General features: G+C 36.9%; 4 protein-coding genes across 4 annotated transcripts; 2 read left to right on the top strand and 2 right to left on the bottom strand.

Moving 5' to 3' along the window:
* Positions 1–1,166: 1,166 nt before the first annotated feature.
* LOC137955565 (T-complex protein 1 subunit gamma-like) lies at positions 1,167–10,067 on the bottom strand. The gene is made up of 14 exons (XM_068802568.1): positions 9,930–10,067; positions 7,621–7,682; positions 6,787–6,859; positions 6,464–6,531; positions 4,957–5,026; positions 4,802–4,870; positions 4,569–4,640; positions 4,195–4,268; positions 3,779–4,056; positions 3,232–3,616; positions 2,998–3,123; positions 1,989–2,093; positions 1,810–1,884; positions 1,167–1,631 (listed from the first exon to the last, which is right to left on the bottom strand). The coding sequence occupies exons 1-14, from the start codon at positions 9,952–9,954 to the stop codon at positions 1,446–1,448; spliced, it is 1,668 nt and encodes a 555-aa protein (XP_068658669.1). The 5' UTR covers positions 9,955–10,067; the 3' UTR covers positions 1,167–1,445.
* An 881-nt stretch (positions 10,068–10,948) lies between these two features.
* On the top strand, positions 10,949–11,356 carry LOC137952047 (uncharacterized). Its single transcript, XM_068799148.1, has one exon. It carries the CDS (start codon positions 11,043–11,045, stop codon positions 11,277–11,279), a length of 237 nt encoding a protein of 78 aa, XP_068655249.1. The 5' UTR covers positions 10,949–11,042; the 3' UTR covers positions 11,280–11,356.
* An 840-nt stretch (positions 11,357–12,196) lies between these two features.
* LOC137955555 (uncharacterized) lies at positions 12,197–21,254 on the top strand. Its single transcript, XM_068802556.1, has 11 exons — positions 12,197–12,355; positions 12,478–12,616; positions 13,961–14,133; positions 14,342–14,754; positions 15,009–15,093; positions 19,122–19,462; positions 19,554–19,942; positions 20,081–20,279; positions 20,392–20,553; positions 20,636–20,724; positions 20,801–21,254. Exons 2-11 carry the CDS (start codon positions 12,504–12,506, stop codon positions 20,949–20,951), a joined length of 2,115 nt encoding a protein of 704 aa, XP_068658657.1. The 5' UTR covers positions 12,197–12,355; positions 12,478–12,503; the 3' UTR covers positions 20,952–21,254.
* Positions 21,255–21,671: 417 nt separating this feature from the next.
* Positions 21,672–27,701, bottom strand: LOC137955547 (actin-related protein 2/3 complex subunit 2A). The gene is made up of 10 exons (XM_068802544.1): positions 27,448–27,701; positions 26,775–26,841; positions 26,459–26,666; positions 24,749–24,918; positions 24,479–24,556; positions 24,227–24,359; positions 24,061–24,152; positions 23,380–23,436; positions 21,968–22,039; positions 21,672–21,877 (listed from the first exon to the last, which is right to left on the bottom strand). Exons 1-10 carry the CDS (start codon positions 27,507–27,509, stop codon positions 21,845–21,847), a joined length of 972 nt encoding a protein of 323 aa, XP_068658645.1. The 5' UTR covers positions 27,510–27,701; the 3' UTR covers positions 21,672–21,844.
* Positions 27,702–27,736: the final 35 nt, after the last annotated feature.

Below are 27,736 nucleotides of genomic sequence, written 5' to 3'. Positions count from 1 at the left end.
CAAGGATACCCATTAGGCTTTAACAATTTGAAATTCTCAGAAATCTCAAGTTAATAGAATGATGAGACTACCTATTAAAATAAACAAATTCATAGCACATATCTGCACTTTTTTTTTATTATGTGGATTGTCTGCTAAAAAAATCTCTCTGACACTGAATATCTATGGTCGTTTCTTCTTTCAAAGAAACATCCAGTATGAAGAAATTAATTTTTAATGCTTGATTAGAGCACAAAAAGACTGAACACTACCTGCCAGCTGTTTGTTTGTTTAAGAACCGGAAGATAACTTCTTATTATGGACCTCCTTTTAAAAATAAGCAGTTGAGCATTCGTATTTAGTGTTGCTTGTAAACTGAATTTCGTTGATTAATTTGACTGTTCTGAGGACCTGAAGTTTGTTTAGGGTCTTAATTGAGGATGCAAATCTTCTTGTTTAGGGCTGCATTTACCTTTTCTCCAATTTGAGAATTGACTAAATTCGTTTGTTTTTCTGCTACTTACAGAGTGTGAGGAGAGAAGTTGGTATACATGCAAAGCTTCTAAACAGGACTTTGCTGAGACCAAATAACCTATTGGAAGAAGAGTGGATCATCGACTCTGAAAAGGGGGTTTCCTTCATCAATTCCGAGAGCCTCTCTCCACTTTTATCTGTTTGGAGAGATGTGAGTTCTCAATCTACTCCACCTGCCGCTTCATTGTACATATCAGAAAACATTAGGATGCGACCAAAGTCGAAATCATCTAATCTGGCTATCAACAGCGAGGAAGCACCATTTTTTTCTGTGACTGGTGAAGAAGGAAAAGTGTTCATGAGCGAAGACCTGCCACCCAAATAATCAGTTGGGCATACGGAGTAGTGGGCGCCTTGCTGGGTTTCCTTGTAAGTTTAGAATTTGACACAATACTGTGGAAATTTCTAGAATTGGTGTAAACAATATCAAGTCAAGATGGAAATACAGAATAAGTGGGCATGCAGTTCGAAGTATCTCTATAGCTTCTTTTTAAGGTCAGTTTGATTTCTAGAGAGCACCACGGACCTCCAAACACCGAGCAACGGAAATAACAACTCGCTAGAAAGCACACGACCACCCGCCTTCTGCGCAAAATCAGTACAAGCCAAATAAGAGTCGATTCTGCAAGCAAATATGCTCAGAAACAATTGACTAAAATGGTTAACCACTCAATGATCGTACTTCAGCATCAAATTAGTTAAAGATTACAAGTACACAATTGTATAAAAAACTAACGTCACCTAAGAAAATACGAGGACTACGTCAAAAACAAAACTTGAAGGGGCTTCCATATGAAACCAACTCCAAAGCTCCCGAAAAGTAAAATAAAGGCAGGATTCACTAATTCCACGAGTACATAAAAAATCTGACCCAACATTAAGCTAGTTCGTATATAACATAGTCTTTGTGACTTTTCTACTTCGTTTTTTTTCTATTCAGGAATCATTTGTTCATTGTCAGCATCTCCCTCTTCCTCGATCTTAGGCTTCTGTGGAGCTTGACCTGGAGCCTGCTTCTTTTTAATTCCACTCACAATATCATCAATCCTCAGAAGCATGCAGGCAGCCTCAATGGCAGTTTTGAATGTCTGAGCCTTCACATTGTATGCATCACAGATCTGTAAAAATATAAGCAGTAGCAAGCCTGAATCATCTTTACATCTGAGGAAAAAAATTAAAGCAATCCTCAAGAAAACAAACAGTTGAATTACCCCTCAGAACTTGTAAAATTATTTTTTTAAAACGGAAATTAAACAGGCACACGCTATTACCACACGGTCAAAGCAACATTGTTACCTTCCGCTCTTTCATATCTGTGATCTCGCCAGTGCTACCATCAATGCCAATCCACGCATTTTCACCATTTGCATGCTGGACCAGAGAAAGGGAAAATCATTTGTAAGGGAATGTTTACACCTGGAAATCGTGGTGAGAAGTCAAAAACAACTATTTAAATACATGCCTCACAACTATACCTTTCCTTGCAGAGCTGTCATAGTCCTAATAACATTAACACCACAATTCTGTGCCAGAGTTCGTGGAATAGCCTCAAAAGCTATGGCAGCAGCTTCATAAGGCCACTGTTTAATACACAATAACAGGCATTAAATATAAACATTAATATAGCATATGCCGAAAAAGGGAAGTGATACAGGAAACTGATGTGGAAATCATAATAAGAAAAACATACAAAATGTAAACTTAGGAAAACACTTCAGAAACTTCTAAGAAGTGTTTCAAAACCAAGAAGAAATCATCTACAAAGTAATAAGAAAAAGTACTAAATATGTAAGAATCACATAAATATAAAATGATATAAGGAAATAACCATTAAACAATTTCTAAATTTCTTTGAAGCAACAATTCTCGGCAATTAGTAAACAAATATATGATATTTGTATTAGCTTTACAATATTTCACTTAAACAACTTTTCAAACCCAAGACTTAATTTTTTTCAGTTCAATCCTTTTATTTGAAATATAAAAATACAAGTTTGTGCAAAGTTTCAGGCGTGAGCAAATAAAAATAAAAATTTAGATTTCCAACAAAATTCAGCAGAAGTTGAGAGTTTTATAAACATTTCTAAAAAGTTTTTGAAACCTTTCATAAATTAGCTAGGTTTCTGTTTTAAAAAATGTGTTTGAAGCGTCTGAAACATTTCATAGATTAGCTAGATTTCTGTTCTAGAACATGTTTCTGAAGAATAGGATTCCCACCCTGAGAAAGCCAAATTTACACTTCAGCCTAAAAAAAACTTATTCCTTTGTTTTTAAGTAATAAGGTATGTGCAAAAGACTAGAGAAAGCTACACAACAATCTACTTCACTATATCAAATTGCATATTGCACCATGATATTGCTTGTCCCTCCATAGATATCTAATATCACAATATCAAACAGGTGTCCACTTAATGTTTGCAATAGAAGACACAAATTACCAATAAAAGATTACAACTGTCCAAAAACCGGAAGATAGAAGTTTACCTTCTCAATTCCTTCAATAGATGAGCTTTTTTGCTTCAATGTCACAGATACAGTTAACTCTGTTGCACCACCACCAGGAACTAGTTTTGGATATTTTATGATATTTCTTGCCACAGACATGGCATCCTGAAAAGAAAGTTATGTTCAAAAGATAAATTCCTTACACAATATACTATAGATCCTTTCAATTCTCTTTTGTCTCTTTTTATAATCAAAGACTGAACAACCATTTACCTGCAAGTTCCTCTCAACTTCATTTAAAAGATCCTTACTGGCACCTCTTAGAAGAACAGTACAAGCTTTTGGACTTTTACAATCCACAATAAATGTGAAAAACTCATCACCAATTTTCTTAACCTCAAAAAGTCCAGCTCCAGTTCCAACATCCGACTCTTGCAGCTCTTCTGGTCTGTTAACAATAACAGCCCCACAAGCTTTGGCAATTCTGTTGTTGTCAGTCTTTCTCAGTCGCCGAATGGCACTCACACCAGCTTTACTCAAGTAATGGCAAGCAAGATCACTAAGCCCCTTTTCTGAGATTACTACATCAGGTTTGAACTTCAGTATCTGCATGCACACATTCTCAATATATTCTTCTTCCAGTTTTAGAAGAACCGCCCTGGCATAGGGATTACAGAATAAGTTTCACTAACAAGATGAAATGCTGAAAGTAGACATAAAAATAATAGAGTGACTAGAGACACCATAAAGAGAATCAGCTACCCAGGAACACTTAATTATCTTAAGAAAGAACTTAGAAGCAAATCATTGAAGTTATTACCAATCTTCTTCTTTAACCAACTCTGCATTTGTCTGGTTTTCGCCTTTCTTATATTCAAGGGGGCAGTCAAGAAGAATGATGCGTGGATTTACTATCTTCCTTCTCATCTTTCCAGGAGCAACCACATCTTTGTTAAACATGACTCCTTTAAGAACCTTGGAATCCTCCAACTGACCACCAGGAACCTTCTCAACTTTGATGTATTTCTTGATGTCCACATCTTTATACCCTTGACCAAGGTCCACACCAACCATCGTAGTGGCATCAATTGCTAGATCCTAATGTAAAGAACAAAACGTTAATAAGAAAGATTACAGAGAGAGAGAGAGAGAGAGAGAGAGAGAGAGAGAGAGAGAGAGAGAGAGAGAGAGAGAGTTTGACTGACTGATAGGCAGAGAAGATGAGTGTATACTCACAGCAATGAGATTCCCAAATTGACTAGTAAACTTTGTGCCAATGCAAGTTTTAACCAGGTCCAGCATTGTCATACCTGATAAATGGAGGTGTAAATGAGTCAAACAAGAAGTACATATCTACAAACCACAATGTCATATTGAGATTCCAAAATTGAACAGAAACTTTTCTGTATTCAATTTCTGACTAGTCCAAGCATCATAAAACCAACAAGGGTTTCATGAAGAAGAAATCCATAAACCAGACAGTTCATAAACACATCAGTCAGAATACTGATCTCAGCCAACATGGATTAATACACAGAATGCTTCACACAGACACACACCTAAGCAAGCACATATACATACATAGACACATATATAGAGAGGAACCTTACGATCATTAACATCAATAGACACAGCAATCTTGTCAAGCACTGCAAGAGCATCTTCAAGAGCTTGATTGTAGGCTGCAAATTTGTGGTACATTTGAAATCATCAACATAAATCTAATTCAAAGTACAATAAACATCTTGGTACAAAACTAGTAAATGTGAAAATTCTCTACCAGCAAGGAATCCATTTACAGAAATAAATAAAAGAAAGGACCTTGAAGCAAATTACACATTACCTCGACAAATAACTGTAGGATGATAGCTCTTGTTAATAAAAGCTTCTGCTACATGCAGCATTTCACCAGCTATATTACATTTTAATTAAAATAATCAGTAACAAGCTTCAGTTACTTCATGCTGCAAAGACTAGAGCTTTAAATTTGCAACTTACTCAGAACAATGACAGATGTTGTTCCATCCCCCACTTCTTCATCTTGTGTCCGACTTAGTTCAATCATAGACTACCATGAAAATAAAAACAGATGAAAATTTCATGAAGGAATTCAAGATTACAGTTAGAAGACTAATAAAGTTCTAAGTGGAGATTGACTCAAAATGGTTGTGCAAAGAAGGCTTGCATGTAAGCCAAATGGCAGAGGTCCATCACGAATTTACATAGCAGCAACTTCAAAATATTAACTACTCTTAGTTAATAATTTGATTATATAGGCCATCCACACTGCCATTTTTCCATTACACTGCTCTCTTTTTTTGACAAAAGCATTGGAATTGAGATATCTATTTAATCCATCCAGGTTGTTATAGTTGTTCGATATCAACCTAAATTACACAATAGACTAACATGACTCCCACTCATGATATATAATTTTTTTATAACCCGACTTGGTACAGATCTGGCCGGGTGATCAAGTCCAGTTTACAAAATGGACACTCCAGTCTGAGTTGAGTGAAACAAAATTTTATAAAATTAAAGGCATCAAAATTTATTTATTTGACGCTTCAGAGACATCCAATAAAATAAAATATAAAGAAGAAGCAATTTGTTTCCTTTGTTTTCCAATTAAAACTTCTCTCTAATCCAGCCAGGTGATCTGTCATGCTCAATCCAGTACTCTTACCCCAGCCTGTGAGTGCAGGTTTTAAAATCTAGCTCAATGAGTTGTGCATGACCAGCTCTTGGGTCCAGGTCCTGGTCAAGCCAGTTAAACAAAAAGATCAAACCAGACTTTAAAACATTATACAAAATAACATGATTCCTTGTCGTTCTCGAGGACAAGGAAAAGCAGCATAAGTAGCATATTAGGAACAATTTCTTTTTTCTTTTTATAACAATAAGAAAGTGAATTCCATTAATAAAAGCTCCCAAGGGAGAGACAGACTAGAAAAGTAGACTCGTAGGGGTAACAAGGTGCTGCTAGAGGGCTCACTCCTGAGCCAAAGTGTTGATGATGCTATTAGCACTCTTAGGGTATGCCACCATATTAAGCTCAAGTATTTATAAAGGTACCCTATCTCATCAAAATGCCTCAAGAACTTGCCCTTCTAACCCAACCAACAGCAACGGCCAAGTCTCCTACCACAAGGAGGGGAATAGAGAAGCTTCACATGTAAAGTTGAAGGCCTAAAAGAAGGGCTCTGAACTCCACCCACTACTGCCTTACATTGGCTGAAGGGGGCAGAGTAAACGTCTTTGATTGAAGATTTAATGGTTTTATGCCGTTTAGGGAATATCATAAAATATCAACAGATTACATTTCTTTCTATGTCACTTCTTTTCTGTTCTTCTGTATCTTACCGATTAAAAAAATAACAAAATGTTACTTTTTTTTCAAAAAGGAAGGCCACAATCATGCTTCAAGAGCAATATTTATATTTTTCTAAATCTACCTTTTCCTTCATCATGACATTCTAAGGTAACATATTGTTCAAAACACTACCTTTGCAGCAGGATGAGCAATATCCAACTCACGCAGAATAGAATTTCCATCATTTGTGACGACGATACCTGTAATTGCAACATAATAACAAATATTCTCAGAAATATAGGTATGAAAGGGTGACCTATGCAAGTGGAGCATGCACTAGAACATGTACACCTTAATCTAAGTATTGCTCACAGGCTAATTTACAGGGTTTTTTTTTGTGATATACTTGAAGAAGAGAGGAAAATGGGGGTTATAAAACAAGGATTTCAGATGTCATGATTTACAAGATTAAGACCATAACAAAAACCTATGAAAAAGGAAAACAATGAGATCACCTCCTGCTGCATCAAGAAGCATCTTTAACATGGACCGTGGACCCAATGTAGTGCGGATTATATCAGCAACAGCCTGCAATAACCACCAACATATATACATATGAATGCTGATACAACGGCCAAGAAACTTAAAAAATAAACAAAACTATAAAGTACAAAAGATTTTGCTTTGACCCACAGAACTTAGAAAAAAATACGTAAAGAGAAATAACACAAAAATGTTTCTATTTAGGATCACTAACACATTAAATGTTAACCTCAAACACCAAGACTGCTGTTGCATGAGTTTTCAAACATTCTGATAGTCACAGCACATAAGGAAATACTTACTAAGAAATCACAACCACAAACAAGAAGAAAGGGAAGACCCAGGCTCGACACAACTTAAAATTGGTGGTGGATACTTCCAGAGCATGTCAAACATTTTTCCAATTATCAGGCCAAAAAAGTATTTGCATTTTATAGTCATGACATGCCAGAAGATACACGATATGAAGGTATATTACCTGATCCATTTCAATGCTTGCTTCCTTTTTTCCCCATAAAAGCAAAAATTTTAAGAAAGAGAAAAGAGAAGGTTACGAGAAGAAAAAATATTGCCTCAAAAGAGCGCAAAGGTTGCATTCATAACATGAGCTTCAATGACTAGATCAAGCCTAAAAATTCTCGCTGATAAAAGCAACTGAAAAATGTGACCAAAAGAAATTCAAAAGATCAATGGAACAACCTGAGAACAAAAAGCAATGGATGCATAAAAGACATGTTTAAATGAGTTAAGAATATAACAATGCAGTTTTATAAATAGCCTGAATTTATAATAAGAAATCATTTCACCTTTGCAGCTTGGATATTGGCATGGTGCACCTTACTTCCAGATTCACGAGTTAAAGAATCTTCTGCTCAGTTCAGTCCAAACATACAGCAAAATTATCCATCAGAGATATAGTAGTGGTCTACATAAAGCAAAAACCGCCTTTGTCCACTTAAAAAATGAAATTATTGCCACAACATGAACAAAAAGTTTCACTAAAGAGAATGAATAAAACAAAATCATCAAAAGATGTAGCAAGAATAAATCAGTGAGATGAATGGCAGAAATAGTCCCTTTACAGATGATTACAGATACCATGTGCACTAATAAGCAGGGCAGATGTCATTATAAAGAAACTTACCGTTCCACTGACAGAACATTGAAGTCTTCTAAAAACAGAATTGCAACATCAAACAAAAACTTTTAACAGAGGAAAATCATCGATACATAACCAAATAAGCAACCAAAAATGAAAATTCACCGCAAAGATTTGGGTGTCCCAGGATGAATTCTTGGCTTATCCACACTGTGCTGAAAAGTGTAGTGGCAAAGAGAGTGATATAAATATGTAATAAGCACAAAAATGAAAGCAGCAGCCTTCCAAATTAAAAATTAAAAAAGTGGAATCTTAACTACTGAAAACCAGCTGTTGAAGTGTTCATGAAACTGCATTCAATCAGATCCCAAAAACAAAAAGCACTCCTTAATCTTCATCCTAATAAATTTTTTAGGAATATTGATCACACATGCATACCATACCCTTTTTCCCCCATGATACTTGAACCCAAAACCTCACACGAGAAAGCCCCAATGAAGCCATTGAGCAGGAGGCTCCACCAGCAAGTCCATCCTTACTTTTAGGCCCACTTCCTAGAAAAGCTTTTTATTTGTCTGAATTTATGGCCCCAGTTCCCAGATTTTTTTTTCATTGGCAAAATTTTATGCAGGATCGAATATTCTTTTTTTTTAAAGTACCAAAAACTCTAATTTATCCAGTTACAAAGAAAAAAACGGCTTTAACCTCCAGAAGGTTTGGTACAGAATGGACTCAAGAGACCAAGCATGACAAATTCACAACTAAAGTTGAAAAAAAAAGCCCAATGACATGGAGCTATATTACTCCAACCTCGTCTATCTGAACTGAACCATAAAGAGGGTACAGAGGCAGTGCTTTTCTCTCAAGAGAATTAATTAGAAGATATGGCAGCAATTAAATGGATGAATAGTTACAGAAGTTTTACGTTGCTTTCAAAGAGCTCAGTAGGAACAGCAACATAAATAAAGCCTAATTTGATTATAAATATAACACCAAGTATCAACCTTGGGACAATTTTGAACCCATCAGATAGGCCATGATACAAACATATTCAATCCACAAATGAAGTATATGAACCACTTTCAACTCCATACTCAAGAATCTATCAAAGGACGAAAATGTAGAATTGTAAAGGATAAAAGGTACAGAAGTAGAAGGAAAAGCCACATGCCCAGCTCTCTTGTCCGTTTGCATGACGACTGACAATAATCCCAACTCATTTCCTCAAAATTCATGTGCCTACATTTTTTAGCACCTCATGTGAATCTAGAACCAACAAGCTGGCACCCTCTTTTAAAATACAATCTTCATAAGTATTACGCTTAAATACCTTAACCACAGAATCAAATGAGACCTGTCATCTGTATTTTCTAACGTAGTATTCATCCTCAAAAAAGACGTTCAGTATCCTTCTTCATATTTTTCAGCAGGACTTTAGGTCTCCAAAAAGATTAAAAAATCATTTGTCATCTTCCATTCTCCACAGGAATGATCTTGTAAAGGCACTAACTATTCTTACTTAAACCGAGCAAACTTATTCCCCAGCTTCATAATGGCCAAGCGCCAGAAGCTCTTTCTGCAGGTATGAAAAACCTAAAAGCAACCTTAGGTGCATTAGTAATGGAAGTTATACATTGTACAGAAGAGTGTCACGCGGATACAGCAAGATAATGCCTTGACAGCAGAAAACTGTGCCATTCCAGTCCATGAGCTATGATGTTTAGTGATTACTACAACATCCTACAGAACCATTTCAAAGTTTTGAAGTTTGTTTCGGCTTCAGGTCTTCGTTAAGCAATCAAACGCAACCAACACCAATCGCACATCAACAGAAACAAAAGAAACACGAACGCATTGTTTTACCGAGAACAAAAAAATATATAAAAAATGAAGGTTAAGCAGCAAAGCTCTAACACTAAAAGCATCCAAGACAAACAAACGAATGCCAATCAAAACAAGTGCCCAAAAGGTGATCAACCGAGAGAGAAATAACCTAAATAAACTTAAGAAACTTACTGAGGGCGAGAACCGGCGTTTGCATGGCTGGAGATCGAGAATGCAAGTTTGCCAACAGAAGGAAACTCCGACCGCAGGAAAAGAAATGAGAGTGTTGCGCGCTAGTGTTCGGAATACTTATAAGAACCTACAGCCCGGGTGCCCTTACTACAGACTGCAGGGCGTACGCGACCTGACTCGAGTACTTCCGCGGTTTCATTTTTCAAGTCCCTTCTCATGGTCTAAGCATTCTCGGTTCAGGTCAAGCCATAATTAGTAATTTTTACTTATGTAATTTTAAATACTGGTTCAGGAAAATTTTATAATTATAATTATAAATTTATCACAAATCTGTTTACAATGGATAGACTATCGGAACTGACCTCGATCAGACCTGTCTTACCTCCATCTCCTCCCTCCTGGTCTCGGTCTCGACCAGACGTGTCTCACCTCCCTCCCCCGGTCCGACCTGACACAAAAACATTAAACTGAATCATGAAAAAATTCCATTATATTTAAAATAATTTTAATGTTTTTATAGTGTCACTGTCACTGAATTGAACCGTCTAAACTGCTAACTGGACCGGATTTAATAACTTTATCTCTGTTAAATTATTTTTAATGATTATTGATTATCCACTGTCGAGTTAATCAACTTAATCCCTTGGTATTCCGACCCGGACTCTTGAACCGCTTCAGGCACTTGGAAAATTGAGTCAGAGTATCCGAATATTATCCACACTCTTAAAGACTCGGAAAGATTCGAATAAAAGGGGCGAGTTCTGACTGAGTCGAAACACCCACATATCGGGTTCACAGGCTGGGTCGAACCACGCTAATTCTTTACGTACCCGTCATGGAGAATCAGCCACGGTGAAAGAGCCATCTGCCTCCTCGCGCAACTGCCACGTCTTTCAAAATTTCAGGATGTAGATCCAGTCGTGGACAAGTGGAGACAAATTCAGGCATCGTGGCGCTGTGAAGCAGAGTCTGCGTCTCTTTATAGGAGATGTCGAAGGTAAGCCTGTTTCGGGTCGAGAAGCTGGAAGGAAGGAACTGGAGAGGTAGGGAATCACTTGGAGCTGAGCGCACGGTAGTATTCTTTGGTTTAATCGCGAGTGGACGCGATCGACCATGTCAGGAGCGCAAGGAGCACAGCCGATGGGATCGAAAACTGCGACCATGTATGAGACGGTGGAAAGCGGGCAGAACAAAACCAAAACGGATGTCCGCTCGGCTCAGGACGAAGGAGGTATCCAGGTCGATAAGCTCGAGGAGAAGGTTAAAGATGCAACTGGCCAGGGTGGGCCGGTCTTTGGCGCCGGGAAAGAAAAAAACAAGCAAGACCTGGGCGTCACCGGCACCGGTTAACAGGCAGATCGGCGGCTTCAGTCCTTTGTTTATATTAGTGTAGATTAGTTTGGGTGTGTATCAATGCCGAAGTGATGATGTTGGCCAGGACGGGCACTCAATACAATGTTTTGTGGTTTTAGGTTACTCGATATATATATATCTGATGTAGCGATATCATGGTCTCATAGGAATCCTTGAGCATTAAACCTGTCAATTCAACCATCAAAGTTACGTTTGATTCTAAAAATATTATTAATAGGATAAGAAGGTACTAATTGCCATGTCACATTCTAATTGAGAGCATCATATTTTTCCCACATGGCCCGATGCTATTTTAGATCTTTGAGAACTTAGGTCACGGTAATCTGAATTACGATATCTAAACAGGTTGTAATTATATATTAATAATATAAATATTATATTTAAATATTTAATGTACATGGAGGTGCATCATTTGATTACTAATCAGTTTGGTAAGCAATCAAATTATTAACTACGTATACACTATTGTAATTTGCAATAAATGACAATATGCTATTAAGTTTTGTCACGTGGTATTTAAATAGTGAATTAATTGTAGATACAACCTTCCATGTAAAATAATTACCTAAAAATGTAATTTAAAGTCAAAGAGTACAAATGGTACGTTCCAGGGGTTATTTTGGGTTGAGTCGACTGGGTTTAGTTAAATAACCAGGCAGCCGAGGTGGAACCGAAAGCAGGGTTTACTCGGAGTCCCGGCCCTCGACTCTATTTGCTTGGTCTCAATTCTGATCAGACTCGGCAGAATCGTGAGTCGACTCGACGAATGAGAACACGAAGATCGAAAGTTGAGAGACGGAAAGAGGAGCCGAAGACTGTCCGGACTCCGAACCGGAGGTTTCCGTGTTATTTAGTCGTTCTTTACTGAAATGTAACAAGACCTGCAGGTTCTCAAAAGTGAAAATATTAGGCGGCAAACAAAAAGTTCATCTTCGAATCTTCGCGCGAGTCGTCTTTCGCCATCTCCGCTGAAAGCTTTCAAAATCTTGAGACTTGCATGGTATCTCAACAATCAACTGCAATTTTCACCGTCCGGAAGGCATCCGACAGTGGTAGGTTTCTTTCGGTAATTTCTCCTTTTGGTCAATATCTTTCTACTATGGCGTTGATTAATAGGGTTTTTCATTATTGTTTTCATCCTTCGATCTGTTTGGTGTTTTTGGCCATATTCTAGGATAATCTGGACTTCAGAATCGTAGAATGCCTTTGTTGAAGAAAAAGCACTTCCAACTCGAAGAACCGCCTGCGGATTTGCGGTCAGATGAACAAGTTTGGCAAGTTCGGTTCACGAAAGAGATATTTAGGAGCTACGAGTATCCTTTTCCTTGCGTCATTCTTTTTGCTCTATCTGGATATTTTTTTTCTGAATATGTTTCTGTTGCGCGATTCTTTCTCTGGTTGCCAAATCAATTTGAGAATGTCAAAATAGTTGACTTGGTTGCGACATTTGCCGTCCGAAAGATTATCTCGTCTTAGAGAATTTCCCAGTAAATTTTGCTTGAGTTGTTGGAGGATGTTGTGGTCATTTATGTGATGAACATTTCACCGTGATTACCAACGCAAACATTCTCAGATATCTGGTTTCATCATTGGAAGTAGGAATAAACATAAAAGAGTAATTCACAGGTCAGGTGAAAAGAAAAAAAATGGGTTCCTATCGTCCATTCTCCATATCAACCTGAACCTGGTTTCAGGCAATGAGGTATACTCCTCAACTTCAGAATTTTCTGGAGCACGCTGGCAACCTTGCTTTTGAAATCTTGGATCTGCTTCAAGATAAGATGTCTGAGTAGTTAGGCCTCTTGAAACTGAATGGGGAATCGCCAATTGCCTTGGAGAGTTGTTTTAAAATAAAAATAATAATTCAATTAAGCCTTTTTTCTTCAACTTTTTAGATCTTCTCCACTCCATTGAAAAGAAGAGAAGAAGAAATAATGCAATGCTATCAAGGAGAAGATAGTCAAGTTATTTTGATGGCTGCAATCTGGAGCTGGAATCTGAAATCCTGTTCCCTAATGTCTAATTCAATTTTCTAATCTACAGGTATAGTGTACTATCTTGTAGAAATTCTGTATCCTAGGTTTCAGAGAAGCTTCTTCCCAGGATGAAATATAACTGACCAACAGTTCTGCCAATGACCTTGACCAAAAATCCTCCATGTTTATGGAAGGAGCTAAAAATCCTTAATTTAATTATTGACTCCGGTCTGATATTTAAAAGTGACCTTCCTCTGTTGTCATTATTTTATTCTAACAGTTATGGTCCCTTGTTGGTCATGATGCCATTGTAGGATAGTCTCCTTTTAACTCACGAAAAGTTTTCGTCTTGATTTTTTTTCTGTTTGGAGGAATTTTTCTGGTATTTCTAAAAACAATTCTGTTATTTTTTGTTTAGCATATAGACTTGGTCAATCAGAAATTCTTTTATTGCATGCGTGCATTCAGAATATTTCTTTTTGTCATCTTTTTGTATGGGAGTTTAAACATAATAACAGTGTATGACAAAAAAAGTTGCTCTTGGTTAGTGATTCAAGATTAATTTGTTGATTTTTTTTTGTGGGGTTAGTGTTTAGAAATATAGTTATTTGACTTTGCTATTTGTCTTGCTATTGAATGGTCCGCTGGTTAGCATCCTTTTTTATCCTTAGCTTCAAGCAGAGAGTACTTGAAACGCATGAGATTATATTGCAAAAGAGTGTGGACCTGTAAAGTCACTGGAAAGACACAATTAACTTATGAGGAGGCTGTGGTATCAGAAAACCAAGCAAATGAGAAAACTCTAGAGTTCCCCAAAGAATTCATTCCACATGTTCTACGTTTTATCCAATTCAGTAAGGACTTCTTCCCCTTGCTAAGCCTTTTGAATTTTTTACTTTTTGGTAATTGTTGTACTGATTATTTTCACTATTTATATGGTTTTACTCTATAGGTACTCTTTTGAATTAATGGGGCTCATTCTATTTATGTTTAATATGTAATGGTATTAATTGATACTTAAGTTTAATAAAAAAATGCTTTTTGTTTAATGCATATTTACAGGTACACTGAGCTTAGATGATCTGGTAGCCATGATATATGAGAAGTTAAAGGATTGCTTTGTAGAAGGTGAAGAGTTACGAGGCACAAAAGAAAAATCTGAGCAGCCTTGCCGAGTTTTGAAGGTTTTATCAAGTGCTAAAAGTCTCCTATATAAGGTTGGATGGCTTGATCAAGGAGGAAAAGTGGTGTACATGTCAGTTGAGGATTCTCAAAATTTGATCAGGAAGAAAGCACCATTTTCAAGACGTCTTTTAAGATTTTTTATAAAAAAATCAACCTTTCAAAGTTCACCATGGGTGGTTAGTTGTAAATTAGCAAAGCAATTGGGAGTATTTATTGAGCCTCCAGAGCATTTGAGGGAAAAGGTTGTAAAGAATGTAAAAAGGTCCAATGATCGTTCAGCAGTGGAGTTGGTAAGTTTCACCTGTATTGTAGATTTCTTGTGATCAAACAAGAAAATTAAATGGATTGGCCTTTGTCATAATGGCTGCAAGGGGATTTTTTTTTTTTTGTGTGTGTGTGTGTGTGTGTGTGGGGGGGGGGGTTGATTATTGGGCTTCCATTTTGAGCAGTTGGGGTTTTTGGTGTAAGTTTATGTGTGTGTAAACCAGCTTTAAAAAGTAGATTGTTTTGTCTATTCTAAGGTTGCTGTTTTCTTCATTTTCAGGAGCTGGGAAAAAAGAATGTCCGTAGGATGAAAGGTGTGAAGAATGAAAATGATGACTTACATGTGGCGAAGAAACAAAGAACAGGTCTTTTACATACTATATTCTCTTTGACATTAATTACATGAATAATTAGGCTGTATGGCAATCTAAGTATTAACCAATCCTTGTCATTGAGTGCAACATGATCTACCTGGTTGCTATGTGCGGGTTTAGTGTATTGTTGAATTTTTAGGGAAGAAAAATAATTCATTGATTTGATTTATTAATTGAGTACAATGAGCTTCTATTTATCATAGAGGAAACAAATATAATCGGATTACAATTAAATTACTTTTGTCCCAATTGCACCCAAAGTTTAATTCCTAAAGATAAGTCCTGAACATAAATAGAAGACTAAAATAACTAAAACTTTTCTAAACAAAAACACTTATGTGAGACTTCATCCCCTAAGACTTCTGTAAGATTCCCTCTATGATAGTCATGTATAACTCTTTCACATGCGTTCTTCAACTCTCCCCTTCAAGTTAGAGTTTATAATTCAGCTTGCAAGGAAAAAGATTAGTGGTCTTCGATTTTATTTTGGTTGAATTTTTTTTTCACATATGCACGAACTTTTTCTCTTGATTATTCTGGTCAGATGAAACAAAATGCCTCTTTCTTTGTATTTCTTCTTTCACGTATTCCCTTCAAATCAAGGATAAAAAAGACAGAGACTCAATTTGGAAAAAATAAATATGGGAGAAGAAAATTAATCATAGCTGTATGACAAAACTCCATACACAAGTTAAAATGGTCATAATTTTTAAAAAAAATTGCTCAATTTCACAGCTGGAAAAAAGGTCTTTTTTAAGTCATAAAAAGAGAAACTTGGCATTGATACACATTGGGAAAAAGCCTCCGGTCATGAGAGAATAGTCTCCTCCTGATCCTGGTTTCCTAAAGTTAAATTTTGATGGCTCGTCTCTTGGCAACCCCGTTATTTTTGGTTTTGGAGGAGTTATTTCAAACCACTCCGGTAATCAGCTCTTCACTTATGTCGGACCCCTTGGTATATCAGACTCTACGTCTGCTGAATTGCATAGTCTCCTCTTCGGTCTTCGTATCTTTAGAGATAAATGTAGGGGGCCTCTCCATGTTGAAGGGGACTCCAAAGTGGTGATAGGTTGGTGTGAGAATGCATCTTCTCCTCTGTGGAGGCATTGGGATACTTTTAAAGAAATTTTAGATATTACCTCAATTGTTCCTTGTATTTGGTTTCACATTCCGAGATCCGCTAATTCGGCGGCTGATGTGCTTGCTAAGCAAGGAGTCACCCTACAATCATTGGTTGTAAGGGACGTGCTCCCACAAATTTTGTAATTCTCTTCCATTTTATTAATACATCTTCTTCAAAAAAAAAAAAAAAAGGTCATAAAAAGAGACTTCTCACTTTTTAAGAGTAGATAAAAAAATTACCTCTTGATTCATGTGAATTTTGGGTGAGTCTAAGCATTACTTTGAAGTGATAAAAAATGATAAATTGAAGAAATATTATAATTTAGATTGAAGGAAGTTACAATGTAACACTCTAGTTTAAACCAAGTTTCTAAAAAGAATAATAATGACTTGCTTATCAAATCAATAATGAGTGTGGCCTTTTTTCTTCTTTTTTTTTATGGCAAAACCAGGAGAGATTGTAACAGTAAAACCATAATATTGAACTATGGAATTAACCAAAGTTTGACCAAGAAGTATGACCACAATACTAAATTCACATGACAAAGGAATTGAATACCAAGTTTATTTTATGAGAAGACAAAAGAACATGGCACAACACCTTGTAAAGCACCTAGTGGGACCCAAATAAAAGGTTAAACCTGAAATAATAATGGGGAGATAAAATGCCAACATGCCACTTCAAGCTTCTCAAGATTTGTAACCTTGTTGCTCTATCAGCATCCGACATTAAAAGTAGTACACCGTTTCTGCCAGAAATAGCATTGTATGTACTTGTCAGACAGGACTACCAAGTGTGTATAGCTGTGTGCTTTAAAGGTATTGGCTCATTGCTGCTACTTGGTGGCCTGTTGCTGTGCATCAATTGCCTCAAATGTGAAAGGGGGAAGTTGGTTCCAAACATATGCTCCTTACCACCATCTCTATTGGTAGATTACGAAATTCAATGTTTTGATAGCATCACACTTGACATTCTCAACAGTAGCATCTTGGATTCATCAAGGCTGTAGTCATATCTGAAGTTTACAAGTTGGACTCATTGACAGACAATACAAAATCCAGAATCTTCTTATTTTGTCTGCTATGGAGAGGAACATTCTTCTAGGAAATTGAGAATTCAATCCGAATCGATTCCAGAAAATTTTGAGTAAGTCCAGGACCCACTAAAATCGCTCTCCTGCACAAGATCCTCATCGAAAAGAAATTCCTGAAACATCCATGTAGCTCGACATTCAATCTGCCTTCATGCAAAGCTCGACCTTTCTCAAACTCATAGCTACGGTCAATGTTTGCTTGATTATAATTTTGGTGTGAGCAACAACTAGACAAGGAAGCACACGAGAATCAGACCCGATCAGAACTTCCATAAACCTGAACAAAGCTTGTTGCACAAGGAGGCTGGAAGATTGGGTTAGCAGAAACTTCACCAGTCGAACTCAACTGCTCAGATATTTCTTCTTCTTTGAGCACCTTCAAATTGAAAAGATGATCACATAATTTGTGAAATCTGCTACAAGACGTTGGATGGATGCCAACATGAATTGGTCCAAAAATCTGAAATCGACAATGAAGTCAATAATGTCAAGCTTCTGCATCTGATAAAACAGAAAAAGATCTCAACTCTTCAAGCATCAACAACTTCTTGTACAAGCATCAACAACTTCTTGTAGGCAATGGAGAGTAGAACAAAGCATATAGTGGTGAAGTTCAAGACTTTTTGTGTCAAGAACACAAGCATAACGACTGATATGCAGTGGGTGGCTATTGGGAGAGGGATAATGCACTCAGAATTGAAGACGCCTACCAAAAAACTCATGCTTTCTCTGTAGATATGGACCAAAACCGCCAACAAGTTTCCATAGAACAGAAAAGAGAGGCCTTCACTGCCTTGGATTCAGCAGATGCTGAATTCAGTTGTTGCTGGCTTGGTTGGGGTTAGGTCACTAGCCATCATCTGGCTGATCTTTGTTAGGAAGAGAGTTTGATTAATAGATTAAGGTAGTGCTTCTAATAACAAAGGAAGTGCTTTGCTTAAAATTGGAGCAAAGATGGATGTTTCTTTTGTGAATGCGAAAAGGTGGAGTCTCATGAGGTGAAGGAACAAAAGTAAACTAGGGTAGAAGCAAAGTGGAAGCCAAAAAAAGAAGGAAATAAGCTACAATGCCTAATTGGGAGAGAGACCCATTATCTTTTTAAATTGATGTTGTGCTAATTTACAAACCTTACTTTGATGCCATGTTGAATTTCTAGAGGAAAAAAGATAATCAATAATCAATTAACTTGATTTATTAATTGAGTACAATAAGTTTTTATTTATAATAGAGGAAACAAGTAGAATTGGATTACAATTAAACTTCTCATGTTCCAGTTACACTCCAAGGTCTTAATTCCTAAAGATAAGTCTTAGAATTATTGCACAACTCAATATAAATAAAAGACAAAATAATTACAATTCCTTTAAACAGAAACACATTTGTGAAATTTCCTCCATGTTAATTATTGCTAGTGAGACTTCTTTCTATGAGAACCATGTAAGACTTTTTATACTTGCTTTTCAACATATATGGTTAACTTGCCCTAAACCCTAAACATTCTTGGGCATTTTCACAAGATAATGGTGATCTAGATATTTAAGTCTAATAGTTGTTTACTATGGACTGGGATAAAAACAGGGTATTTCTGGTCCTCTATATTTGAAAAATAGTGGCCTAGGTTTTGGTCATCAATAGGGGAGAAGGCAAAAGAGAATGTTTTTTTCTTTCTACATTAATGATAGCCCCAACTTATTAGATGCAAATATTTGCATAGCTTACTTTCAAAGAAGTATTTGCATCTATGTTTGACAGCTTACTGTTTTTTGTTTTCTGTTCTGGTTGCTATCCGATGCTCTACTGAAGAAGAGAAGAAGATAAAGCAGGAAGTACTTAAGTACCCCATTGAGGATTTGTTAGTGAAGCCAAGTCCCAGTGATATGTTGTCTGAGCGACCTAGCCCTGCCACCGATTTTGTTGTTCCTATGACCAGTGTGGGAGATCTACTGATGGTGTGGGACTTCTGCTCATCTTTTGGAAGACTTCTGCATTTATCACCATTTTCTCTTGAGGATTTTGAAAGTGCGATTGTCTATGAAGGGGATTCAAGGTTGATTGTGGAAATACATTCTGCTGTCCTCACTCTGCTTATTGAGGATCATGGAGAGTATTACAACTTGATTGAGCAAAAGAAGAGGAAGGAAGTGGTAATATTGAATGCTTAACTTTGATTAATGCTACTCTCTCTACTTTACTTGATATCTGTTTTTTTAATTTTTAATTTAATTTTTGTGACAGATTACATCAAAGAACTGGAGAGATTATCTGTATGACTTTCTGGAGTTGGAAGAGGAAGCTAATATAACTGGTGACTTGGTGAATATTAAGCATTGCCAATACTTCAGACTTGGAGTTCATGCCAAACTGGACATTTTGGGTAGATTGGTCCACTGGGCTCTTCTAACTGATGCTATCAGAGATAAGTTGGATCAGTGCATTGAACAACAACAAGCACTTCTGGCAGCTAAAAGGGAAGAAGGTTTGGAGGAGGCAAGAAAGAAAAAAGAGGAGAAACAGTTGAAAGCTGCCAAGTCTGGAGGCTTGCAACAGAATGGTTTAGACTCCCATGTGCACGATACAGAAATTCAGAAGCATGTCAATGTTGAAGCAGTTGAGTCGGACAAAAGGTATTCCATCAATGCTATTTTCTTTATTTGTGGCATGATTGAATTGTTCAGACTTATTACTCTTGAAAACATTTATTGTGTTTTATGTTGATGGATTCCTTTCTGCTTATTGGTACTGTTTGATTATACATTGCAAAGGTCTTCTGTGAAGTATAAGATAGATGTCAAAAATCCTGTAAAGGGAGGAAAACGAATTGCTAGGACAGCTGAGCTGAAAAGGCTTGAAGAGGAGAGGAGGGCACATGAAACATCCAGGACAGCTGAACTGAAAAGGTTGCAAGAAGAAAAGAAGGCTCAAGAACGAGAGGCAAAAGAGAAGAAACTTAAAGCTCAGAAGGTTAGTGTACCAAGTCTTAGTGTGTGTGGAGAACTGATCACTGAGTGTTGAGGAACTGATATCCGAGTCTTGAGGGAGCTATTTATTTGACTACCTTGCAAATTATGTACAGGAAGAGCACTTCAATCGAGAGATGGAAAAATTCTTTATACGAACAAATGCCTTGGGGAAGGACCGCGACCACAATGGGTATTGGTTCTTCCAAAGGGAAGGGAGGTTATTTGTGGAGAGTATAGATCATGAAAAGTGGGGCTTTTATGGTTCGAAGGAGGAGGTAAGATTTAGACACGATAAGCATCTCTATGGTAGGTCCTTAGCTGTGGAAATTATTAGTCTTGATGTTTTGAAAATTCCAGCTTGATGGCTTGATCGGATCTCTTAACCCTAAAGGTGAGCGTGAACTGGCCCTTAAGATGCAGTTGGAGAAGCACTATTCAAAGATATGGTGAGTTTCTCTCCCTTGAAACTAGGGACTGTAGTCATTAGTGATATTCAGATTCATTTCGTGGGTGTATCTGCAGTGCTGCGATGCAGAAAAGAGCGAAAGAAGTGGCTCAGAAGGTGGTCTTAGATACTGCAATTCTCAGAAGATCAGTCCGTGTTTCAGTCCCACCTAAGGATGGTAATGTGCCTCCTTTCCTCAAATACGTAAACAAGTGGAAAGAATCATGAGTCAGCCAGAGGCGGCATCCATGTGCCATGTTTTTTTTGCCCACGAGTGCATGGTTGTGAACCTAATCATTTTTCCACTACGATGGGTAAATACTCATCATAACCGCAGTTGATCATCGACTTTGGTTACATCTCTAAACCAGCGCGACCCTACTGCAAATGTAATAAGAGGATGAGGTCAATTTTTTGATTCGCAATTATTATATTGAATGAATCTCTTGGTCCCTAATGGTTTTCCTGTTGATTTGACTTAACCGTGTCGCATGTTTGTAATATTTCGACAAAAAAGATTTATAATTTTCAATTGACCCAGTTTAATATTTTGTTACTATTCGATTTTTTTAGTATGTAGATGAAAGAAATCAAATAGTCGTGTGAAATTACATCTCAGCTTTTGAGTGTCCCCTGTCCATTCAATAGTGCAATATGTGACTATGCCAGATCAAGGAGGTAGGAGCAGCTGATTTTCGTTGGAAATGGAACTAATTGGGTTCCAATCATCCGCGGAATTCAATGTTATTTCGGGTTACAGGTCACAATCCACCACCATCGAAAACAGATACATACGCTACGTAAGTTATACCTATCCAAGGAATATATCGATCATCGAGTACAATCCACGTCTTTCTTGACACCGAACTTAATCGGTACGTGTGTATAGTACCTACACTGGTATTCATATATTAATAACATGGCCCGTTTTGAAGTAAACGGAATTCAGATAAGTAATCGGGCGAATATCTTTTTCAGGGAAATTCTGTTTATCTGTTTCAACTACACTAATTCATTCTAACAGAAAATAAAAAGTGAGAGAACATGCTTCCACAATAAGAGTGACTCGGCCTTCAACAAGGAAATAGACATCCAAAAATGTGACTTCAGACGGTTGAACATCAACTTGAATTGCGGCGTCCATCCTTGAGATTCTGCAACCAAATAAATATATGTAAGATCTTATTTCCAGTTAACATTCAAATCTTCAATTGAGCAATGCAGGTTGGATTTTCAGGGCAAACCAATCGTTTGAAGGACCGGGCTAGTGCTGTTCTCTTTGACTTGTCAGACTCTGGCTTTGCTCGGTCCAGTGCCTGAAGCATAAAAGTATCAAAAGCGTTAACTAATTAAATAAATAAATGAACTCGCTGAGCAGCTTTGTCCTTCGAGCTGGTTGTTACGAGAGAACCACGACCTATGGTTTGGTAATGAACTTTGAAGATGATTTGTTATACAAACATTAGAAGAAAAAAATGAAAATAGCTGCCTTTTAGAGGAAAACACATCAACTAAATCTAATCAAGCTTTTCACCGGTAGGTACCACATTGATACACCCAAAATTTCAAAACTGATTTAACGCAGTATGGTCACAGGCCTATACCCTTGTCCACTGACCCAATTCGATCTCACATTCAAATGTTAAGGTCTACTGAACACATTAAAGGATTACTCTTGCACAAAAATAAACCTCACTTTTGTGACAAATTGTCACCTCAACACCAGGTAGCCTTTCTCATTTTTCAGTTTGACATGGAGTTCCCATAGTGAGGCACCATCAACGTAGAACTAGTTTTAATACCAAATCTAAGATGCCTAAGTAAACATTTAAAGATCCAAAGCGGATAAAATGTAAAAGTTAAGGCTCTTTAACTTATTCTATGCTAAGTTGGCCAACATTGACATCCATAACGGGCTCATGAAGCACATGCATTCATCAATGTCTAACAAAGGAATTAGTGAAAATGAGGCAAATTGCACTATATTATTATCTATCCATCTGCTGAGAAGAAATATAACGTAACAACATCAGTACAACAGAGTCACTTAGATTTTGTCAACTCATGGTCTGAGATTGTCCTTGCATAACATTCCACTTTATGATTTTCTTTTTCAAAAAGACAAAAACGTGAGTGCACATAAACACATTCACCTACACATTAAGGTTTCTGACATCTAAATATGCTGGGAAAAGATTCTGTAATGAGGGGTTTGGATGCAAGACCCGACTCTCGGGTTCTTTTTCCTTTATTTGAGTTGGTTTTATTAAAACTTTAAGAAGAATGGTTTCTAAGGAAATCATTAATATCCTTGTTGCTGTACTCAAAGGGCACACCTAGGCCAAAAGCCATTTTCCAGTCTTTTAGAATCATAAAATTGAGGACATATTGAATCTTGTAGTTGACCAGCTAATTCCAAAGTTTTCAACCACATGAATGTGTTCAAACTGATATCTTAGAATTTTGCACAGCAGGAAAAAAAATCTTGATATTTGATTTCTGCTAATGATTCTTTGCAGTTCAGTGCTTTTTTTTATTCTTTTTCTCCCCCAAATGCAACTAACTAGTGTAGCCAAATTTGTACACGTACGCTGGTTTTCTAGGCCCTAATGACAAATAAAACAAAGACAATAAACAAGCTCAAGGTGGTGAAAACCTGAATTAGTGACTCCACGCGGCGCCTCATCCTGGTGTGCATGAAACCTTCTGAACACTGGTCATAAAATAAAAAAATGAGTCAGAGAAATAGTGTTAAACAAGTTGGTTGAAAGAACGTGACTTAAATCTTCAGCCTTTGCCATAGGAGACAAAAATCAATGGGACACTAAAAGGGTTTCACATGGGTGTAAACGAGAGAGCATCATTCATGAATTGCAGAAGGGGATAGTAGATGCTTAGCTGGGGTGACTTCGAAAAGAAGTAGCAATGATGCAATTTACACCACCAGAAAGCAAGAAAAAAAACAAATTAAGGTTCTGCCTAGGTTAAGCTCTCGTGAAAGAGACCACCAAGCTGGCTGAAAGGCCGCTGTTGTTTGTGCTTCCATTTTCTCAAGCAAAGGCTTCAAAACACACCCATGGTTCCTGATTGCGCTCCGTCTATGGTTCTAAAAAACAACTTCACCAAAACACTAGAGCTCCACCAAAAGAAATCAATCAAAAATAACCAAACATATTCCCAATCAGCTCGGTTGTTCAGATAGTTAGTGATATTAAATGCTAACAGAACTAACACAACTAAACAAAATACAGAAAGATTAACAGAATAAAAAGAAGTGCAGCAAGCCATAGGCAAGCTGCACAAATGACCCCTTTAGGTGAACATGGGCAAAACTTACCTTTACATGATAACTGACATAAGCATGAAATGTCAATAAACTCCATACAGTTCGGTCCAGCTTTCTGCCTTCCACGTGACGAGAGAAGATTACTGCATAAGCAAAATTTTCAGGATCAACTTGAAGAAAGAAAACCTAAAGTTCCTATTTACTAATTTGACATTACCAAAAGTAACAAATCCTGCATTTGCAATTAAAGCTTGAGCTGGAGCTCCTCGCAACTCTAGAGGAGGAGATGCAGACCACTGACATAGTGGAGCATTATTCATTCCGGTTGTGCGCCTTGCTTCCACAAATTCCTGAATGATACAGTAAACAGAAGTATTTTTTAAAATCTAAAGATTTTCATAGGATCTTTAAATTCAACGACAATTAGGTGTTTTAAAAAGAACAGTGAGCTAAAGTAGTATTGAAGTACCTGCAAAAAGGAAGTTGCCAGGACAATATCAATGGGATCCTTGAACCTCATGGGGTAGATCAATGTTACCTTGTCAGCCTGTTTTTAATCATGGATCTTACATCAATAAATTAAGGAGATAGCAGCCTTAATTAAGATGAAACTTAACCAAACAAGCCTGAACAAACATTATGATGTTGTGTTCTATATGAATCCTACTGAAACCAAACATGAAGGAGATGACCATTTCAAAGAAATTATCATATCATAATAGATAACAAGAAGATTTACCTGAGGGACAACAAAAAATGACTCCTTGGGTCTGTGTACTAGAGCAACTAGTCGGTCTACATCTGGAGCCACTGTCCTTGATGCCAAATGCTTAAGGATCACCCTCAATGGTGCACCTAATACCACCTCCCTGACAGATGCAAGCTTTACCAAAAAACGATGTTGCTTCTCTGCATGAATTGAAATGTAAAGATTATGAATAAAATCTAGAAGAATTGTCAGGATACTTGAAGATATAGATGTTGAAGTAGTTTGCAGTATAATATTGGGGGGAGCTAACCAGTTCTAAAACCTTAATTCCCAGAATAGGAATTGGAAGCAGAAAATGAATAAGAAACTGAAGCACTTCTATGAAACATTAAGAAAATGAGCATTTACAAAATCGAATAACAAAAGTTCATATCTATATTTTTTAAAATGATTTAAACAAAAAATCATAAGTTCTTATTAGCCATGCTTACTAAACAAAGTAATAATAACTGAATAATTATATATTTTGTTTGAAAAAAATTCTTTAATATTTTTAGGTAGAAATAGATAATTTTGAGGCTAATGTAAAAAATGTTTGATATTTTTAGTGGCAATTTCTGATATTTTCAGTAGTAGTTTGCAATACGTTTTAGAAACATTTCAAAGGCATTCACTTGAATTTTAAAAAGGTTTCCATTAAAATTTACAAAAGGTATTGTTTTGGCTCCCAAAATGAGTATCTCATCTTCAGAAAGACTCCCCAGCAACTAAGCCTGAAACACTTTTCAAATCAAGTTTGCTCCAATGCCAATTGTTTGTCTTAACTAACAAAGGCATTGTCTAAAGCTACATTCAATTTAGAAAGGGTAATGGAGAGTTTTTCAACTTTGCACAATGAAATCAAGATGGCTTCGATGTCAACAGTTTGTCTTAGCTTACAAAGACATTGAATAAAGCTAATTTCAAGTTAGACGAAGTATTGGATAGCATTTATCTACTCTGCTCATCAAATCATGAATGATTGCAATGATTTTCCTAAAACAGTAAATTTAAAGCATCTCATATCTTCATTTTGTACACTTAAATTGTTGTATATGTCACTCTGTAGTCTTTTTTGTTTTTTAATGTTTGATTACACACACATACTGCACACTTTCCCTCAACAAGACTTGAGCCCTAGACCTCACACTAGAAAAACCTGGTGGGGCCATTGGGCCAAGGGCTCAATCCACATCAATCATTAATTAATAAAAACACCTTTCCATTAAACTGATAAAACAAAACTCCTAGATTTGGCTTCTATATTTACAGTTTGCTCCCTATACTCATCTGATGTGGTAAACTGAAAAGCAATACTTCTTTTATCAATAATATTGTATTGCACCCCATGACTGAAAGATTTTTACATTATATATCTCACTGTCTAATTAAAAGTTGTATTACTACCCACAATACTTATCCTCTTTTGGGCAAATTGTGCTTCCAAACATTCAATAGGAATTCAATCTTCGAGGACTGTGAAGAGTGCAAAATGCATACCCATAGCATATTAAGTAATAAATATATAGTGGAGAACTTATTTCATATGCAGCTGTGTAGGAACAAGTTGACACATCAGACTCAACTAAAATGATCAAAAACAGATGCCATGTCTTAAGAATAAGATTTTGAATGACTGACATGCATCTACACTTAGACATAGCAATGTCACAATGACCTTGGGAAAGAAACTCGTTGAACCTTCATCTGATGGTAGTTTTGTGAGATTAATTTTCATTGTGAGGTTAAATCCATCTTTCGGTGGATCAAGAAACTGCACGACTGCACCATATGCTGCCTTCACAGCTTCTATTGCACGGAATGGAAGCCCACTAAAGAAAATTGTTTCTGGAGGTGGCGTGGGTAGTGAAACTGATAGAAGCATGAACTGTGGAGACTTCGGAGAGAACTGCAGAAGAGAAACTTTGAGAGTGAATCAGGGTATAATACAGTTTCTTGAAGAACGAAAAAATTTCCAACCAAGAATAGTAGTACACATGAAGTGCTTTACTTTTACCTGGATATGGTACCGAACATCATCAAATTCTACTGAATGGCAATCTAGTTCAACTAATTTATCTGGACTGCAAAGTAACGCACAAGATTAAAACGAGAACAATAAAATACCAAAAACTACTACTTATGTAATTACTTTCTAGAATACAATGCTCTTTAGATGAGTGATATGAAACATTTCACTTATAATTTTTCTTTCCCTGAGCAGAAAGAATGATGCTTTTGTGGTCACTGGCAGGCAAATCTTGACAGTAATTGAGACCATACAGTTTAGGAGAGTTGAAAAGAATGAAAACAGAAGTACGCAAGCGCCGGTCAGTTTCTCTTGAGCCATACCAAATCATGTTCGTATGCCACAAAGATGCAGAAAAAGGCAAATTAGCTCTCTTTTCTTTTCTGAATGTTACATATAAACTCTTTGTTTCTCAGGAAAGTGACTGCGGAAAAAACAGAAAAATAATAACTTTCAATATATGGTCCCACCATCTGTAGCCAATGATGGCAACAGACTAACCAGAAACCTTTTCTGCACTCCAGTATCAAGCATTATATCCTACAGTTAAGAGCAGATTTACGATCGGATTTAAAGGGGGAAAACAGCACAATTGCAATTAAGGACTAAATTCATCGGAACGCGAAATAAGCCATCTGAAAAAGAAGAAAAAACAACTTACTTTTGGACGCGATTGAGCAAGATCTGGAGTAGAAACCTGGACGGCGCCTGCAATAGTATCATATCGACTTGGACGCGTTTGCTCAGTAAAGGAGGATAGGGAATCGGGAACGGTGATCAAAATTAGGAGCAAATCTTTCGCTTGTACAAAATCACAGGGGGATGGTACTCGCGAGTCTCCTGAATCGTGACCGAGCCTCGAGTCAAGACATCTCCGAGCAAGAGTGTGGAGGGCTTTCGTTTCAGAAGTTCACTTCCGACATTTGCCAGCTATAAACTTTCCTTCAATG

Source organism: Aristolochia californica, unplaced genomic scaffold (assembly GCF_029961685.1).
Source record: "Aristolochia californica isolate CCGP_79_NKW_82.1479 unplaced genomic scaffold, dmAriCali1.0.hap1 SCAF_1, whole genome shotgun sequence".
Taxonomy (NCBI): domain Eukaryota; kingdom Viridiplantae; phylum Streptophyta; class Magnoliopsida; order Piperales; family Aristolochiaceae; genus Aristolochia; species Aristolochia californica.
This window is presented reverse-complemented; position numbering and strand designations above follow the sequence as displayed.